Source organism: Hermetia illucens, chromosome 1 (genome assembly GCF_905115235.1).
Source record: "Hermetia illucens chromosome 1, iHerIll2.2.curated.20191125, whole genome shotgun sequence".
NCBI classification, from domain to species: domain Eukaryota; kingdom Metazoa; phylum Arthropoda; class Insecta; order Diptera; family Stratiomyidae; genus Hermetia; species Hermetia illucens.
Window position 1 is genome coordinate 181,245,442 of NC_051849.1, and position 20,658 is coordinate 181,266,099.

Sequence of the window (20,658 nt, forward strand, 5' to 3'; positions counted from 1 at the left end):
TTGGTGATGATCGTCGGTTGTTGATGGATTACGACTATGTTGTTGTTGTTGTTGTTCATCGGGGGCAAACTGCTAATCTCCACGATGTATACTTCGCGGTACAGAATTCTTTCGATAGACGTAGACTTGCAGTAGAATGGCCAAATCCAAAGTAACCTAAAAGACAGAACAGCAAATGGTAACGTTAGAGAGTTTTATATACTTTGAAGTACTGTAATCCAATAAAACTAATTTTCATCGGAAATATCCTCTTTGAGTCGTGATAATTCTTCAGAGACTTTTGTACTAGGATACATAAATATTTGGCCATATCTGGAAACTTTATTATGTACATAGTTTGACGATGAAGGGAACGATGGATACAGCATTGTTGTTTTCATGGAACACTAAACTCTTCCTTGCAGCAACGCCGCATCTTCCTTGACGTGTGTACCCTGCTCAAAAACTGTAATTGCCTGATGGACTGTTCTGTCAACTCCGATATTTGAAGTCCCCTTCATGTAGCTCGATGTCTACTTTCACTCCCCGATTCCGAAACTATGCCGATCCTACAACGCCCCACAGTTTGGATCCTTTGGCTCTGTCTCCTTCCTTAGTTTTAAGTGTAAGTTAAGCCATTTTCTTGCTCCGCCTTTTGAGAACAATACGTAACTAGGAATTTACTTTCTGTATATTGTCATTAAATTAAATAAATAAATAAAATAAGGCCGATAGACTGGCTTTCCAAGGGGTTAGTTGCACCATTGTGTGTCTAGAGTGAACTTTTCCCGTCATACATACAGCCAAGAAATCAACCAATTCATGCCGGTAGGCGGACATTTTTGTGAAAGAATGTCGTAAGGGAAGGGGGACGTGAAAACCTTTGAATGGGTTCATACACACACTGTTCCTTAAAGTATCACCTGGAGAAAATCACGGCGGCGGAGCTAGCTATTTAGAGTCGGGAGAGAAGAAAGAAGAAGAAAAAATGAGGCGGCCTCACATACATATTCACAGCTGCGAGAGTTCAGATGAACATATTTGGAAAAGATTTTCTATGATGGATCTGAGCATTCTTTATCGTTGGTAGACGTTCGAAAAAGTCTGCAAACCTCAAAGGCAACAAATAGTCTTAATAGACCCCTCAGATAGACCTGACGAGAGAGAGGGGAAGAGGGTAATTTTCCTAGAGTCCGTTTTTTTCGGGGACTCTTAAATAGAGATTTTAATAAAATAAAGGGATAATAGGGTGTCCGATTAGTTTACATCCTGGATCCGAATTCACATCATTTGCACCCCGGGACCAAATGTTCTCTCTAGGTTCGTGCTATCAGGGATTAGTATAATAAACCTAATATGTGATACCCGAGTACTTGGAGCTACGGTTCCTCCAATTTCCTCAATCTAACGTAACCTGGTACAAATAAATGTCAGCAAAACGGTTTGTATGCTACATTTTAAATAAGTCTTTGATCGCGGATGCCTATCTAAAAGCAGATTCGAATATGGCCATATTTATGCATTGGTTGGAAATATAATATAAGAAGAAAATGCGAGTAGATTTAAGTAGTTGTGAAAATAACATCTGGGACAGAAAATCGGATTAATAATTAAATGCGAAGTAGGCAGAGGGATTCTGGACTGCAAAGAGCGCAGTGAGTGGCTTATCAGATTGAGTGAGAAAAAGTGTATACGATAGTACGGACTTCGAAAAATATCTGCGGAATATAGTGGTGGGAATTCAAAGGTAGGAATTAGAGAGCATAGTCAATTGTTTTTAAGAATTTGGCAACACCTTCCAGATTTTCTGTTTCCATTTTCATCATTTCACATAAACTCTTGTAGATTTTGTTTTTATTAGTTTGCTTGGCCCATTGATACCCTAGCGAAGTAACAGCACTGTTATCGATCGACTTAAGACAACTTTCGAAAATTGGATTGAAAAATGCTTATGTCATCTGGGGATACGATGAAGTAATTCTCTGTTTCAAAGTAAATTTGTTGGTGAAGATATGTGAAGGTACGAGATTTTTTTGTAAGAGTAGTATGTCATATACATTCTGTTCAACAAGAACGTGAAAAAATGTGTTTGTCGTAACCTTTCGTTCATTGCCTAATGTACAATATAACTTCTAATGGTGTTCAGCATTGTTGATAGTAGTGTTTTGTTTATTTTTACAATGAGTGAAAAATATTTGAAAAGATAGGAAGCAGTAATTCTTGTTCACCACTCTAAAGGACCGAAGCTAACATATAAACTAGTTGCAAAATAAATAAAAAAGTCTAAGTCTCGTTAAGAAATGGGTAAAACGATCTTTACAGGTAGGAAACGTGAACGACTTGCCGGAGAGGGGATCAGGCCACATAAAAACTGAACAGGAGAATAGAGGGATCATTCGAGCCTTTCAAGATACTCCAGGCCTTTTACTCCGTACTGCTCAATTGAAACTGCGTAAGAAGGGAATATATCTTTAAATACAATCCGCAGTTACATGAGTGAAGATGATATATCTTTTCGATCTACTTAAAAAAAAATATTTTAACTGAAAAACACGTTGAAAAACGACTCAACTGGGCAGGAGAAAATTTAGATGGAGATTGGAGCAATGATATTTTCACAGATGAATCTTCTTTCTGGGCATGGTCTTCAACTGTCGAAAGCTTGGGCAAGTAAGTATAATAGGTTACACCCTGTAAAAGTGCATGTTTGAGGATGCTTCTGACAAAGTGGATTTGGTTGTCTTTTGTGTTCACCGGAATTTTAAATGCTGAAATAATGTGCAAAATTTATCAAAAATGTTTAATGAGATCTGCAAAATTTTTTTTTTGGATCAGACACAATAATCTGGGTACTGCAAGAAGACAATGATCCAAAACATCGCAGTAAATTATGCAGTGAGTGGAAGCGGCAAAATAATATCATTACTATAGCGTGGTCGGCAATGTCTCCAGATGCGAACCCAATAGAAAATGTGTGGTCCTACATTAAAATGCAATTAAAAGGAAGGCCAGCATTCACGGAGAAACAGTGTTGTCAAATTAGGAAGATATGGCGGTCTTTACCATCGGAGTACGCGGAGAATCTTGTCAAAAGTATGAAAAGCTATAATAAATAATGACGGCTATTGGACAAATTATTAAACTAAACTATTAAAATTCAATAAAATAAGTGCCTTTGGGCAGACCCAGCCGTCTGCCATCTTGGGAGATGTATTTGTGATTAATGTGTGCCCTATCAAATTCCACTTTCGCCTTCCGATCACATTGCGTACGGGTGCCAGGTCTGCGTGCCCACCAAGTTCTTCGTTTGAGGTAGTATCGGGCCAGGGTAACCCGATGTCGAAAGCTTGGAGTTTTTCAGTAACATTAAGGGTTCCTTTCCATGTGCTATTCCATATGGCAACACAGAAAGAAAACTAGCACAGAGCAGTCTAAACTTGATCTTGGTATTGAAATAACTGCGTTTGCAGATTTTAAATAAGGCATTGGCATTGGTGGCCGAGGGGTTTGTATCATGACTGGATATCGAATTTCAGTTAAATCAGGGTAATAATCAGAGGCGAGCGCAACGTTGACTACATCGCCTCCTACGATGCACCATAGTCCTGTAGTTTACCGTTATGGCCTTGAATGAAATGCTCTAACAGATTTCAAGACGCTGATTCAATTGGATGGTCACAGAAACAATTATTATTATTATTTCATGATAATGACATTGATCGCAGGTCAACAGACAGCAACTATAGGAATAAGGTCGCTTTTCACTTAAAAAAGGATGCCTTTGCGCTGTCTATCTAGTCAAGATGCATCTGAGTCGTTATTATGAACGGTGTGAACGAATTCAGCAGTGTTTTCACTTTGCGCGACCTTCTTTTCTCACATATGAACTCATTATCAAGTATTCATTTTAATATGTATTTTGTTTTGCTTGTGCATTCCCAGCCCCACTTCTCTCTCATCATCCCATAGTTTTGATAGATAACCAAAATTAGAAAGTTTGACTCAACCTGTTCCTTGAACTACTATATCGTCTGTTAAGGGTCGCTTCCTTTATTTTCAAATATAATTGAAGATGAATTGAAACAATATATATTTATTTATATATATATATATATTTTTATTATTTATAGTATTTATAGTATTCTCATCCCGATATTTTTCGGCAGTGCTTCAGACCTTTACAGGAAGAATATCTTAATGGAGTTCGATTTTCCTAAGGGGATTTCATGACCAGGGCGTTTAAGTGATGATAAACCAAGAAAATTTCACAATAAGTTAATCATTTAATAAATTCTTTTCTTCTACGGGTATGCCATTTTCTGAACTAATATACTACTATTTTTTATCCAAAATCAACTATCTTTGTATGTTGTCTCTTAACATATCTGTTCGTATTCTTACTATTGGCTTGCGTGCCATCTTTTGTATATTCCGCCCTGAATTATTCTGTACTCTTCAGTGTACACAATTTTTTTTTGTAGGAAGTGTTAGGATGCATGAAAATCTTTGAAAAGTTCACTCCTATTTCGAGTTTGACACCTAATTGGATTGCCTATATACGAACTTTGTCCCTTCCCATTGGAACTCACCAGTAGAATTTTTAATTACTAATTATTTCTATACTTGGGCATCTAAGCTGTTTCCTTAATACGTTAGTAATTTTATCGTATTCCAACTCTCCTTTTAGGACGATTTCCCCCGATGCAAAAGGGGAAACTTCGAAACTTCCCAATAACCCACGGGAGTTGTGGTGATTGTATTGATAGTGTTCATATTGTAGAATCCCGTGTTTTATACGAGAAAAAACGTGAAATTTATAAAACTAGATTTTTTAGTTTAAAAAAATTGGAAAGGCTTTCAATAGAAGAGGAACAGAAAAATATCTGTTGAATCTGACCTATATTCCGATTAATATATTTTATTGTCAGGCTAGACTTTAGTTTTAGAAGAAGTGGTTTGTAGCGTTGAATTTTTTGGTTGTCCTGGGTTTCAATGAAACGGGAAGATTGTTGTTTGATTAGGGACAACTTCTATTGTAATTATTTGCAGATACCGATATTTCAGGAGCCAGTTGCTGCCTTCCTCAGTGCTTACAATGTGGATATAATTGTGTCTCCATAACTTTTGGAAGCAGGGGGACCGTAGTTCTAAACACAGTTCGTCAATGGCAACTATTAGCTTTCTAATCTAATTTCGGCTTGTAAGATTGAACCTTTTTCTGGGAATCGTGGAAAGGACGAAGCTCATTTACTAGAGCTAACAATATTTATCCATCCGTAAAAACTATACCAATATTTGAACGTGTTCTAAATTTTCCATATAGAAATAAAAGGGTAATATAAACTTCTTACCTGTAGTGCTCCACAAACCCAAAATTGTGTCGGTGCGTGACGAACAATAAAATACACAGTCTTAAACATATCACCAAGCGTCCACATTATTACCATGTGAATGCTCATACCATGCGTAGATTTGTTACGAAAATTCCTAACAAACTGAGGTGCTCCTGAAAACCCAAAATTTAAAGGAAAGTCAGATATCATACTTCAATCAATTGAAGATAAAATTAACTTACCCAGCATTGCTTCTGTAAATACAGCAAAAAATCCTACAGTTTCCATAAACCATCTAATTGGTAACAATAAATATGTAATTGCAGCACCAACTGCCCAAACAATTAACATAAAATCAAGATATGATTGAAAATCTGTCCACGCCCAAAAGTATCGCATGTCGAAATCTAGAATGAATTTTCAGATAATCTGTTATGTTATATGCGTAACTAAACGTTTGATTTAGAAACATCAAGTGCTTAAAATTAACACACAAATAAAAAACATTGATCAATGGATAAATACAATATTAACATTAACATTAACATTAACTAGAATTAATGAAGTCTTTAGGGTTTCAGTTCAATGATATGCAAACGCTTTGCGATAATGATTTCATAGTAATTTGTGTGATAAAAATAAAAAGGAAAATATGTATGGCAGGCGAACGAATAGAATAACAAAATGATAAAATAATTTATGTAGATAATTTTGTTTAGAATTTGTTTAATTCATGTAATTCGTGCTAATAGCTTTCAAGCTACACTTTATAGTAAATAGAACCAATAAATAGCAATTTTTATGATGTAGTGAAAATATTTAATTGAGGCTCATGTTGCATTAAGCGTTCATGAAGAATTTATGATAATGATGAGTAGAAATAGAAGCATAGATGATCAGATGTATCCAAATTCTTAACCAAAATGTGATTGGACTTTTGCACAAATAAGAGACATGTACAAGCCTTAAACATTTTAATATATATAACAGGATTGCTGAAGTGCCTGATGAGTATAAATGGAATAGTTTCTTTAAGGGGAGATATACACTTAGATGGTCGACAAAAATCTATCTTTTTTGCATTTTCTTGAAGTTTAAGGTCATTAGAATATCTGGTGAAAACGGCAAGGTAATATTTCGATAAATAAACCAGTTACAGCCGAAAAGAAGAAACGGGTTTTACGACGATTTTATTAATTCCTAAATTTGCAAACGCGTTTTTCTCAAAACCACGTCTAATCCATTGCCTTGAGGTTTTTTGTGGTTACACCATTAATTAGTACTTGTCAGAGGATTTTTTTGACAGGGCAAAGTTGTTGTCCTGGTGGTCAAAGGGTAGTATAGGTCCCGGGGCGAAACGTGGATTGGTACCCACGATGGAGCATAAAACCTGGGAAATGCCTGCTGAACCAACACCAACAGCTCTACTACCAAACCCTATCTCCACCTCCACGTGGTGACCGCTGGGAGCTCTTTCTTGACGAAAAGCTGCAGACGGAGAAGGATGAAGGCGAGTCTCCCGCGCCTAAAAACGGGACAAATTGTACCAACTGGTCCTCCAGGTTGGGGGTTGGGTAGGGCTGACAACCCTACACGGAAAACAACCTGTTACGAAGCCACAACAGGAGCCTCGGATAGGACGGATGTTAAAACGACGGACCCGGCAACGACAAAGGAACAACGATTTGCGCATTTTCTCATGGAACGTGCGCTCCCTGTACAGAGATGAAGCTGATAAGCAGCTAGCCGATACCCTGTCCCAATATAGGGCTGATGTAACAGCGTTGCAAGAGATGCGATGGACAGGGACCGGTTTCCTGGAGAAGAGCCACTACACCATATATTATAGCGGCCATCCAGTAAACCATGTGCTCGGAGTAGGTTTCTTAGTCAGCCAAAAAATGAAACCTGCTGTTATCGGCTTTGAAAGTATAAGCGAACGGCTATGCACTCTGCGCTTGCGAGGCAAGTTTAGAAATATAAGCCTCATAAACGTTCACGCCCCTACAGAGGAGACTGCAGAGTCGGAGAAGGATACCTTCTACGAGGCAGTAGAAAGAACCCTCGAAGCCTGTCCCAGATATGATATCAAAATCATACTTGGGGATTTTAACAGCCAAGTAGGGAAGGAGCCCGTATTCAGGCGATACGTTGGCTCCCATAGCTTACACGAAAAAACAAATGATAACGGACTGCGGACTATTCAATTAGCAGGGTCACACGAAATGGTTGTTGGAAGTACCTGGTTTGCGCGGAAAGCGGTCCACAAACATACGTGGGCCTCTCCAGACGGGACCACTTTCAACCAAATTGACCACGTGTTGATCGAACGCCGCCACCTCTCAGCCTTGATGAATGTCAGAACATATAGGGGGGCCAATATAGACTCGGATCACTATCTCGTTGGCATGGTGCTCCGAGCTCGAACAACAATACCACCTAGAATCCCCTCTGACAATCAGGTGAGAGTGAACACTGAAGCCATCCACAACACAACCCTCCGCGACACCTATAAGAGGGAAATGGATGCCGCAATAACCGCAGTCAATAGAGGACCTGGAGATGAGGCATCAACTAATGATCTTCACAACCACCTGAAGAACGTTATCATGGATACGGCCACAAATATACTTGGCCCCAGCCGCAAAAGGAGTCGGAACGGCTGGTTTGACGATGAATGTAAGCTAGCAACGGAACGGAAGAATGCCGCATACCGAGTAATGTTGCATTCTCAAAGAACGCGGGCACGCGCAGAGACTTATCACGAACTCCGTCGAGCGGAGAAGCGACTTCACAGACGGAAAAAGGAAGCCTGGGAGAACCAACAAGTCTGTGAACTAGAAAAGTACAGGGAGCAACCGCACCAGGCGCGGAAGTTTTACCAACAAGTCAGCAGGATGAAGCCTTATACACCTCGATGCTCATCCTGCCGAGACAAAGAGGGAAATCTGATTTCCGACAGAATGGGCATATTAGAGCGATGGGTTGAGTACTTTGATGAGCTACTGAACAACCAGAACATCGGCGAGTTGGAGGTCCCGCCAACTGAAGACGACGGACAAATACTGCCACCACCAAGTTTAGGAGAAACAGTCCGTGCAATTCATCGGCTAAAAAATCATAAGTCGCCAGGAGCCGATGGAATTACAGCCGAATTGGTTAAATATGGAGGCGACCAGTTACACCAAGTGCTTCATCAACTTGTGCTCAAGGTATGGGACAGCGAATCAATGCCTGACGATTGGCAGCGAGGCATAATCTGTCTCATACATAAAAAGGGAGATATCACACAGTGCAGCAATTATAGAGGTATCACGTTGCTGAGTACCATCTATAAGATATTCTCCACTATCTTGCTAGGCCGGATAGCCCCATACGCCCAGAACATCATTGGCCCATACCAAAGAGGCTTCACTCCAGGCAAATCAGCAACAGATCAGATTTTCTCTCTGCGGCAGGCGATGGAAAAACTGTTGGAATATGGACAACAGTTGCACCATCTGTTCATCGACTTTAAAGCCGCCTATGATAGCATAGCCAGGGTAAAACTGTACACGGCCATGAGAGAATTCGGTATCCCGACGAAATTAATAAGACTGACTAGGCTGACCCTGACCAATGTGCGAGGCCAGATAAAAGCAGCAGGATCACTCTCAAGACCATTCGACATCAACAACGGTCTACGACAAGGGGATGCGCTATCATGCGTCCTCTTTAACCTGGCCCTCGAGAAGGTGATCCGTGATGCTGAGGTGAATGCTAGAGGTACGATCCTCTTCAAGTCCACCCAACTACTGGCCTATGCTGACGATATCGACATCATGGGAAGAACCACCCGAGACGTTCAAACTGCCTTCATCCAGATCGAGCAGGCGGCGCGAGATCTTGGGCTGCACATCAATGAAGGCAAGACAAAATACATGGTGGCAACGTCAGCACCGAAGACGAATCAACCAACAACATCAAACCGCACTGGTCAAACACAAGCACGAACAAGAATAAGGATAGGGGAATACAACTTTGAGACCGTTGACAATTTCTCCTATCTAGGGTCGAAAATCACAACCGATAACAACTACGATGATGAAATCCGCGCACGGTTGTTGTCAGCCAACAGAGCCTACTTCAGCTTACAAAGACTGTTCCGCTCGAAACGTCTCACCATAGGGTCAAAGCTCTTACTGTACAAGACTATGATCTTGCCAGTCCTCATGTATTCCTCGGAAACTTGGGTTCTTAGCAAGAAAAATTGCGAACTCTTGGCCGCGTTCGAGAGAAGAATCCTCCGAAGAATTTTTGGCCCCCTACATGAGGATGGACGATTCCGTAGCCTACACAATGACGAAATCTATGAGCGATACCATGACCGTCCGGTTGTGGATAAAATCCGGCTCAATAGGTTACGGTGGGCGGGTCACTTAATCCGTATGGATGAAGATGATCCCACCCGGAAAGTCTATAAGGGCAATATCTATGGTAGGAAAAGAAGACGAGGCAGACCCTGCCTGAGATGGAGCGATGGCGTAGGCCAGGACGCCAGACAGCTTTTAGGGATATCGAATTGGTGGACCTCGGCGCAAAACCGGGATATCTGGAGTTCCTTATTAAGGCAGGCCTAGACCGGATACCGGTTGTTGCGCCGTTGATGATGATGAAAGTTGTTGAATGGCACACCTTACAGTTAGTAGCCCCGGATAAGCACTTATCAACCTAATGGTGAACTAAAATGAGCGGCGATAACGACGACGTCCCGGCATGGCATTGATTTAGCTAACGATTGGAATAGGCTGCACAGAACTGACAGTTGTGGCATTCTGTTACCTTACCAGCTGGGAGGAAACGCAAGTCATCTCGCCGGGGAGGATGGATCTCATCAGAAAAACAAGAGTAGAGGAAGAAAAGCTACTCAAGAATTATGGGGTCGTCCTATGGAAAATGAAGAAAACATCCCTATGGATGTCAAAAATGGAATAATTGAGATGGAAGACCTTATTGCAAATCAACGGAACCCCTGGAAGGGGAGCTGAGGAAAAATGAATCGCTAGTGCAGCCCCAGTGCCTTCAGCCCGCCAGAGTTATCTGCCGACGAGGACGCAGCAAGAAGAATTTCGTGACGTGGTAACCAAACGTACCAGGCAGCATTAAAAAAAAAGAGAAATCTCAGCAACGACAGCCTAAATTTAATAGCGACAGAAGTGGCTCTACTGTAGTAAAATTGAAGTCGATTAGGACGGCAACATCAGTGTCAAAGAAAAAGAGACGGGGAAAACCACGATTAAAGGCCACTCTCATCAAGCCTAGCCAAGGGAAATCTTTCGCGGAAGTTCCGCGAGAAATTCGCAACAACATCAAACCAAAAGACGTTGGAGTAGCTGTTAAACCTATCTGGCGGACTCGAACTGGCGATATATTATGATAAGAAAAATACGTTCCGAGAGACAGCGCAGAGCGTTCTAGGCACAAAAGCAGTGGTTTTCAGAACCCGTCTGCACCCTTGAAATAAGGGATCTGGATTGTCTCATTAACAGAGAAGAGGTGGAGGAAGCGATAAACAGGGATTATCAAAATGTAAGCAACCTTAAGGTAGGAGTTACGTCTGTCAATATCAGAGGACAAAAATTGGTCATTGTCACTATCCCTGAGAAGACAGCGAGCCAACTTCTCCATTGCGAGAAAATGAAGACCGGGTGGGTGATTTGCAGAATCAGACGAACTGTGATTCCAAGCCACTGTTTTAAGTGTTGGGTATAAGGACATATGTATAGCAGGAGGTTGCAAAAGGCAGAATAGAAGCACTTTGTATTACAAGTGTGGCGAACCCGGGTATAAAGCGAAGACCTCTGAGTCAGCATAGTGCTGTGTCCTTTGCAATAACCACAATCTGCAGAAAAAAGATGTGGCTCATGTTCTCGGTTCTGGGCGTTGCCAGGTCTTCAAAAAAGAGTTACAGAAAGCGAAAAGTCAAACACCATGATCCACATACTACAAGCAAACATGCGTAGGCATGCAACTGCACACAACCTGAACGGGCAGGTGTAAGAAAAAGGGCTGACTTGTTGCTTCTCAGTGAACAGTACCGAGATAAGAGCTCACCATCGTGGTGTAACGATATATCTGGTGCTGCAATCTGTAATCTGGGTGAGAGATACGGTCAACTTGTGAGCACGGGCCCATGGTCGAGGAGATGCTTCTTTTAGGTTTATTGTAGGTCGTGTCAGCGGTCCAACGGTGGAAGGTACTGGAAGATTTTACAGTCCTTCAGTCCTTTTTCTTCGAAATGACAAACGGCTCCTCCCAATATTCGGACGTCCGGCAAACACTTACCAAGTGGAACATCGGGAAAATGGACATTGCAAAATTTGTCGAAACCTGCTAGGCGCAGACAAAGAACTACGACTGAATCGCCAGTTCATTCCACAATGGTCTTATCACCGCAGCTTGTAATGCATCGGCTCCCAAAAAGAAACTGCATCCCGGGATATTACTTGTCTACTGGTGGACGGCTGAGATTGCAAGCCTACGAAGGAACTGCCTCAGACTTCGGCGGATTGTTCAGCATGCAAGAGACCAAGACGAAGTGACGCTTGGACCCGTAGAATATAAGAGAGGGAAACAGGTGCTCCGCCATGAAATCACCTGGCAGTAGGCACACTGCAAGCAAGAGCTTATCAACGATATTTTCTTTTTTCGGATGATTTTTGAAGAAACACTAGTGGTTATCGTGTATGCATATTTTTTTACGGCGCTCCAAGAATTATACAATATATTTGCACATTTTTGATATTTTTAAATAAAAAAAATTACACATATTTTTGAATATATATACTTTTAGATAACTAAAACTCCAATCCGAATTTTCAAATAGTTTTCCTTCACAAAAATAATCTTTATTTCGGCTCCTAGATGTATATCTCCCCTTAATAGGAAAGTATATTGGCAGTTGCATTAGAAACTTGACTGTTGCAAATCAATTGCAGGCTTAAAATCTGAATGTCATAAAATGAATAATTGGATGTTTTGCCGTGGAGTATAAAGGGTAATTACGCCTTCAGCGTTGAACTTGTCTTTGTTTCCTGCAAAACGCCGCAAAAAGAGTGGAACCGCAGTATTTAAATTAATTATATCAGAAACTTCCATGAGTGAAAGCTAAAATTTTATTGTATATGCCCCAATCCTTAATCAGCATCGCTTTGGTAGGATTCTCTGCAGATGAGGAATATAATGATCACTCATTGCTGCAGCTCGTGGAATGGATTATAAGCTCGTGTTAGCTGGGGACCTGCAGTCTCCTAGTAAGATAGTCCGAAAACTTAAACAAAAATAGAATGCTGCTTCATATAAATACTATTATATATTACTGCAAAGTTTCACGGAACTAGAACTAGGGGATCCAAGAAACTCGATAAGTAAATATTCGAAGCAATACTATTACAGGAAATTACGACGCAGAAGAGAACGTGACGTTGGTTGTTCAAAAAATACAGAAAGCATGTGATGCTCTCATGCCACATCGTACTGTATTCAAGAAACGAATAGCCAACTTGTAGTGGAATTCTGAAATTTATGAATGGCGTAAAGTCTACCTTAAAGAAAGTAGATACAGTCAATGTAGCAGAAATTAACCTGAATTTGAAGCGTTGCACAACCGATATAGAAAAGCGAAAAAATAACTTCAAGCAGCTATTTCTAGAGTAAAACCGAAAACTTCAAGAAGGTATGCTGCGAGATATTGTTGGTACTCTTTTCCCCCAAGTCCCAAGTGAATTGAACCTATCCTCTGTTCAGGAAGCATTTGATGAAATTCCCCGAATTAACCACGGAAGAGGTTCTTGGTGTCGTGAAGAAGAGCGCCGAAAATAATACTCCAGGCTTGGACGGCATCCAGAATAAGGCGCTGCTATTGACGCAGCGGAGAAGGTGGCCTCTCCGACAGGCAATTCGGATTTCGAAAGGCGAGATCTACTGTTAATGCGATCAGTACGGTGGCGAAAATTACGCAAGCAATGCCTTCAATACTGCCAAATAGAGCAAAATAATTGCGGCTTTAGCCAAATTAGGCACTCCCAAATACATATTGCTCATCGTCATAGAGTTTCTCCGGGGCGGGCTTTTGTGTTACGATTCGAACAATGGACTTAAGACACATCGGACATCCTGTGGGGTCCCACACGGATTGGTCCTGGGTGCTCTTATGTGAATAATAATGTACGATGGATTCTGTGAATAATAATGTACGATGGAATTTTGAGGTTAGAGTTCGCCAGAGGGGTGACCGTTATCGATTTCGCCGATGATATCGGAGTGACTATGGTGGCACAAGATATCAAGGAGATTTTGACAAATGAGTCAATTTGAGAAGTTAGATCCTGGCAAGAGAGCGCTGGTCTGGCGCTTGCAGAGCACAAAACGGAGAAAGTTTTAACCACCAAACGAAGAAAGCAAATGTCGATGATAATTAAGATTGGCGAACATGCCATACATTGGCAACCAGGGCTCAAATACTAAAAATTAAACTTCAATCCAGATCTCAAAAATTTTGCGACAAACTGAAGCAAGCAGAAGAAATGGGACGAATTACTTAAAGGACACTGAATTTACAAAATTATCCTAGATGTCTCCATGGCGTTTGCCACACTCAGGGTGGAGGTGCCAATTGTGGTCGGGGCGCAGTTGTCACCCGAAAGTATGGTGCATCACATACTAACAAATAAACAACTTCTTGGAAGGCGATGGAAAAAGATTGTTTAAATAAATAAAAAGGCAGACAGACAGACAGACAGTAAATCGATTTTATCAAGGTTATGTTTGCAATAAACTGGGGACTTAAGAATTTCACTCGTTTGTCAATCACAATCGTTAATTATGATGTTTGGAGAAAAGTGCGTGTGACAGACAGACAGTAAACCGATTTTAATAAATTTGTTTTACACAAAACGTTGAAAACACATTTACAACAGGCTGACTATGCAGAGGTTAAACTTCCACTGAAACAGCTCTTCAAAAAACAGATAGAGAGGAACCAACGAGGGGTTGCATCATTGGCTGCCAACGTTCAACATATTCATAAAGGAAATCTCTGGAGTGGGCGAAAAGTGAGAAAAGGCGTTCATTCCCTTAGAAAAAAAAACACCCCATAATATTAGGCAAGTCGCATTTGATCGACCCAAGAATTGGGTAGAACAAGGGCTTTTTTTCGGAAGGTATTATATTTTCGCGAGGGTTAAAAAATGTTTCAGGAGTTGTCTGGTGTGTTGAAATGCAGGGAAAAATCGCGGTTCCGATTGCTGAATTTGCCTTTGAACGAATTCGACCAATCGCGGGTTTAGCTTCTGATTTGCAAGCTAAAAAATCAATAAAAGTTTTATATATATTTGTTTGTATGATGTTTGTTGTTTAGAGGCATGTATGGATCCATGAGTTCTGCCATGCATAATTCGTAACTATAATGGAACCAACGGGGAGCGTCAAAGGTGTTAAGAAAGGTTTGACACAAGCTAGTATCTGCTTGATGGATCAAAATGTTTAGAAGATTCACTTCACCTGGGGCTGTACTCCAAAACATCGGCCGAAATGGCCACTTGACTTGCTCGCTCGGGGAAGCTGCTTAGCCTTTCAGATGATCTTTCATAGGTTGTTGACTGAAAGGCTCCCCATTGAATTTGTGCTTGAGCGTTCAGTTATTCGCCATGCTGTTGATTGGAGATATGATGACATTAGAATTATCGTCACATGTATTTGTGCTGAGTAATTAAGGTTGATCTGCTGCAACCTCAGACCATGGCTGAAGTGATTGCAGTTCTTGGAGTAAAATTAAGATTGTTTTGGTGCCGATTTATAGAAGAAGAATTGTAGACAATTCAAGAATGCTCATTCAGAACGGCTTGCAATCATCACCTATGTCAAATGGGTGCTCAGATCGAGGTTTATTTCTCAAGCTGGTGTCACTGTCATTAAAACCTTTCATCAATATTCTCATTATTGAAAGATGTACTCTATCAGGAGCTTCAACATTACAAATTTGTTTGGTTGCAGCACTTGCGTTTTTTCCAATAATATCGAAAAATAGCTTTAGTTCACAATTTTTTTTTCTTTATTTCTAACGTTTAAAAAAGAAAAATATACGTTAAACTCATAGTAAACACTTGCGTAAAATACTTTCATTTCATCCATAAAATATTTCAACAACTTTGTCGAAGAACTTTTGGGTACCTCTAGTAAAATTCGGAACGCCGAGCTGTAATAAACTGGGCAGGGGGATTTGAAGCCAACAATTCAATCAATCAGGACAGGTACTATGTTCATATTTTCATGAAAAACAATTGACTTGGTTCCACAAAGTTCTTCTCACCGCAACGAATGATGCAAAAAAAACATGACGGATCTAACCACTAGAAATCCTTGCTCGTGGTGTAACAATTGCAACCACTGTTTATCAAATTACAGAAGAATAAAACCTCGTCATAGTGCCTAAAGTAAAAATGAACCAATAAACGGTATGATCAGAATTCAATCCGCTTGTTTGAAAGCAGTGGATTAACTATTCAGAAGACAACTATTAGTTGCCCAAATAGTTCGAATTTAAACTCCTTGGCGAGTACCATTCCTACATATTCAAGGAGGACGATCAGAATCGAGTTTGTAGGGACTCATCTGAAATGGCTCCTGTTATCAAGTCTCATTGGAGGTTATTTGGTACCATGGAAATCGGGATGGCCCTCTGAACGCATATATATTCCAGGAGAATTGTTAGAGGATATGTCCTCGGTCAGATTATTTGCGGTTGGCCCCTGCTGTTTGTGTCCATATCGCGGGCAGAGCTCCTTGTGGGCTCAAGCGTGGAGTTGCGCTGTACAACTTGGGTACCGTACCCCTTCGTTGAGATAAAGGTGTTAGATAAGCTTCGCATCCACTGGTATGAATGCTGAGCCTGCATTCAATATAAAAGAGTACCGTTATACCAGTTATGACGGGGCTCTGGTTGTGGTCTCCAAATCCATCTGTGTCCGAAGAGGACCGTGAAATTATGCTTACACGACAGGTATTCACGTCAAACCCCCAGGATCTTCAATAATTAAAAGTCATTCGCCTCGTCTTTCCGGCAGCAGAGAAAGAATGATGAAAGTGTCTTGTTCTAAAAATAGAGAACATATAGTACAACATGAAATCAGGACGAAAAATTGGGAGGAGAAAAAAAGAAAGAGAAAAGTCGTCGCTTTATCCTTTCTGTACACTTTTTTTTTGTTTTATATTCTGCTTTAATTTTCACAGGAGTTTCTTTTTTGTTGAAGTACGTTGCCTGGAGAAGGAACGTGTCTCAAATGAAAAACTGGGTTGCGATGAACAAAAGAGGTGTCGGCGACAAAGCAAAGTTACTCACGCGAAAGATAGGCCACTTTTCCCGAGTTGAGAGGGTAAACGCGGAGGTGTCGAATCGATGAAATGAAAGTCCTTGCGAGGCAGATTTCCCCAAATAACAAAGAATATAAACAACAACAGCAGTGATAAGATAATACGACCTTCGACATCGAAGCAGCGAAATGGCTATTGAAAACGACAGAAGAAGCTGGAAGAAGATTGTTTGGATATGGCGAATTTTATAGTTCTATGGACGGAAGACCGGCTACTAGCCCATATGGTATCATAACTTCAAAATTGGTACTTTAGTCGGTAATCAAAACTTTTCCGTTTATCCAACGAAATTTGTCGATACAACTACCCCTAAACAGGAAAACGTTTCTGTATTATTCACCTGTACTTTCATGAAACTCGGATGGGAAGGCAATCACCTGCAGAGCTTAAGTTCAGAATGTCAAACGTTTGTGATATACTGCGAAATTTGGGAAAGGAAATTTTACTCTTTATGTATTACGGTTTCATTATCATCAAAGTCAAAGCTTAGAGCCGCGGGACAATCACAAAGGCGTACACAAACATCCATGACGAATTAGGATCGGGAGTGAGGTGTTGCCGCTTAATCAAGTCGGCTACACCTAGGCACATTTCTTCATCTTCACTATTGTTCATTGAGGAAACATAAATACATTTATTCCATTGAACTTTAGCGAAACTTGGAGGAATCTATCCTATTGAGATTCTTTCTACAAAATCATGATTTCTATGTGTAGGAACATTCATTTCCTCTCTCATCATCGTCAATTGACGGAATTATTTTCGAAACTACACCAGTCATAAGCAGTCACTTTTTCTCTGCATGCATAATCAGAGACTCGGTGAATATTTCCACAGGCATCGATTAAAGTCCGAAAAGAATGGCAGTTTGTTCTGCCATTCTTCATTCTGCTAACTCTATTTCAATAGGTTCGAATTTGGACACGGAAAATCTTGAATCCATACCAATTTTCCACATTTTTTTTTCCACGAGGGCTCTGCCATTCATGGTGACATCCTTATTCATATTATTATTTGATTCTGATGTGAATGGTGTTCACATGTAGATATGAATGGTATGGTATGGTATATCCTGGAAATGGTCTGCTTTGATAAGAGCAACGTCTGATAGATTCATGATGATTGGACGGAAATTGAGTTGTCTTTTTTATAAAACTGTGTCGAAATTCACGATTACTAAAAATAACAACAATCTATCTACATGTTTAGACAAAATTTTATGTAAATTTTACCACACACTACAGACTAAAAACCATGGTTTGAAGTTGTTATTTACTTATATTATTTACGAAAATCAACTTTATGTAAACGAACTTATGGAATATGGGGAAAACCCCTATGATAGTGAAGGAATTTAACGAGATGTTACAAGCAGCCTAACCAAACGAACGGTATTCTAGTGTAACAAAAAAAAAAACAAGGGGGTTAAAACACTTTCCAACCATTCTTAAATAAAATTTGATTCTGTTGAATACTCTAGTAATTGTTACTTATTAAGTAGTTATTAAATGATACTTTCGAAGAACTAATAATGTCTAATTCATCTCTCCAATTACGTTAATTGTCATAAACATACATATTTATTTATTTTCAAACCTCTTAGCCCTTTTAACCTGTTAGTCCTTTACCTAAATATTTACGTATCTATTATGTGACTGGAAAATGTTTTCGGATGTGTGTTAAACCAAACCAGTGCGTACTGAATAAAATTATAACGACGTCTAACGTATGTATTTGTGTGAACTCTACAAAGGCAGTTTCAAACCTACCACTGAAATAGTGTCTTGCTCTTGGTCTTTTTAATGAACCGGAAGTTGTTGGCCCTGCAACATCTGCTTCCCCAATCACCTTTGGTAAGCGTAGATCGTTCTGCTCTTCACCTTATTTGTATTTTTATTGATTTTTTTATTCACATTTTTACAATCATAATGGAATATAGTATCTATGGCTGTCCAATTGGATTTTACATATAAAACATTAGTGGTTACTCATCTCATCTTCATTTTTCAAGCTACAAATCAGTGTAGTTTTCAAATTAAAGCACATTCACAAATAAATTTGTAATTTCAAAGCAGAAAAAAATTTATTAGAATGTTAAATTAAAATGTAATTTCTAAATGCCAATTAGTTGCTTCACGATGCGATTCAAAGCAAACTATCGAACGTGCAAAAAGCTACAGAAGATAATACATCAAGAGAGTATAAATTAAGTCTCATGTAAAATCCAATTGAAATATAATAGTTTGAATATTGATGTACATATATAAAAAATTAGGGAGAAATGAATACAGAAAAACAGATTGGCTGTATCTGATTCAAAAGAAACAAAGTATACACGAACGTCAAATTTAGAAAGAAAATTGAGGAAACTCAAGGGGGCGTACTACATACCTGCAAAAACTCGCTCCCTCGTCCTCATTATGGCGTTACTTCGTTTTACTTTTACACACAAGTGTATCATAAGAAACATAGTTACATTCATGACTATACTTTGTACGAGAAGTGGAAGCTCGTATCTTTTGGAAAACCTGAAAGAGAAAAACAAAAGATTAAAAATTTTGCTAACTGGCAATATCAGAATTTTAGTAGTAATTTTATTGGCTTATGTTCAAATAGAAGTCTTTTAAAGATTTATGTAAAATAAAGCCTTATTTAATTGTGGCTTATATGTCTCTTCAAGAGGGCTACGTGTATACAGAAAGAGCAAATCGAGTTTCTAGGTGGCACGGAATATCACTGCAAATATGCGAGTTAGGGACGAGATAACTAGCTGACGCGTTGTCGATAACGCCTTGTGTATGTTTCCCTGCCCAAGCATCACATACATGACACTAACACCATACAGAATGTGCGAAATTTTTCACGCGCAAGTGATTGAAGAATGTCGAACATGCGCAATGCTTTTCTTCCACTATACAAACTAAAGCAATACGCCCGGAAATTTATCTCCAATATGTAGTTTTTTTGTCTCAATTCCTTTCACATTACGGCGTGGACTCCCTTAACATGGCTTTTCTTCTAGCTATGTGTCACATTCGTCCAGATGACATCGGGTAACCGTCGAATATAAGCGTTATGAGACGGTCAAAAATGCCTCTAAGTTTTCTTACATTCAGCAGATTTAGTCAGAAAGTACAGAGTGGTTTTTCGGGTGGCAGATAGTAGTCCATGCCAAAAACAATTCCGTTATTTCTTGCTTGGTAAGAGAAAACTTTAATTTCTTTGCAATCCTCTAGCCTCTTTTTAGGAAGGTCTCTTTGACTCTGAACCCGCTATAGAATCATGTCAAGTAGGCTTAAATTTCACTGTCGATATCGAAACCGATTTCACACGGCTGATTTCAACATTTTCAACCTATATGGCCATGTGGATATGTAGGCATATCAATTCCATACTAGCGTTGAACATGTATCGAACCAATGTGTCGACGTACAATATGAAGCGCTTCAACCTAGCGGAGTTTGTTTTTTCTTTCCTCCATTAATGTTGTGAATTACTCTGTACGCGGATGATTTTTCTACCATAGATATTGCCCTTATAGACTTTCCGGGTGGGATCATCCTCATCCATACGGATTAAGGGATCCGCCCACCGTAACCTATTGAGCCGGATTTTATCCACAACCGGACGGTCATGGTATCGCTCATAGATTGCGTCGTTATGTAGACTACGGAATCGTCCACCCTCATGTAGGGGGCCAAAAATTCTTCGGAGGATTCTTCTCTCGAACGCGAACCAATAGTTCGCAATTTTTCTTGCTAAGAACCCAAGTCTCCGAGGAATAGATGAGGACTGGCAAGATCATTGTCTTGTACAGTAAGAGCTTTAACCCTATGGTGAGACGTTTCGAGCGGAACAGTTTTTGTAAGCTGAAGTAGGCCCTGTTGGCTTCCAACAACCGTGCGCGGATTTCATTGTCGTAGCTGTTATCTGTTCT

The 20,658-nt window shown here is 39.9% G+C and overlaps 1 protein-coding gene across 2 annotated transcripts in view; it reads right to left on the reverse strand.

Moving 5' to 3' along the window:
* Window positions 1-19: 19 nt before the first annotated feature.
* Window positions 20-20,658, reverse strand: part of LOC119646256 (solute carrier family 66 member 2) — a 137,600-nt gene continuing 116,961 nt past the window's right edge. Inside the window, exons 2-6 of one of the 2 annotated variants that reach the window (XM_038046656.1) lie at window positions 19,113-19,249; window positions 18,491-18,601; window positions 5,555-5,719; window positions 5,331-5,485; window positions 20-156 (exon numbers count right to left, since the gene is read on the reverse strand). In XM_038046656.1, the coding sequence (XP_037902584.1) occupies window positions 73-156; window positions 5,331-5,485; window positions 5,555-5,719; window positions 18,491-18,601; window positions 19,113-19,249 (652 nt within the window). In that variant the 3' untranslated portion in view covers window positions 20-72. The remainder of the gene's footprint in view (window positions 157-5,330; window positions 5,486-5,554; window positions 5,720-18,490; window positions 18,602-19,112; window positions 19,250-20,658) is intronic. The other variant, XM_038046657.1, reaches the window with a different exon arrangement.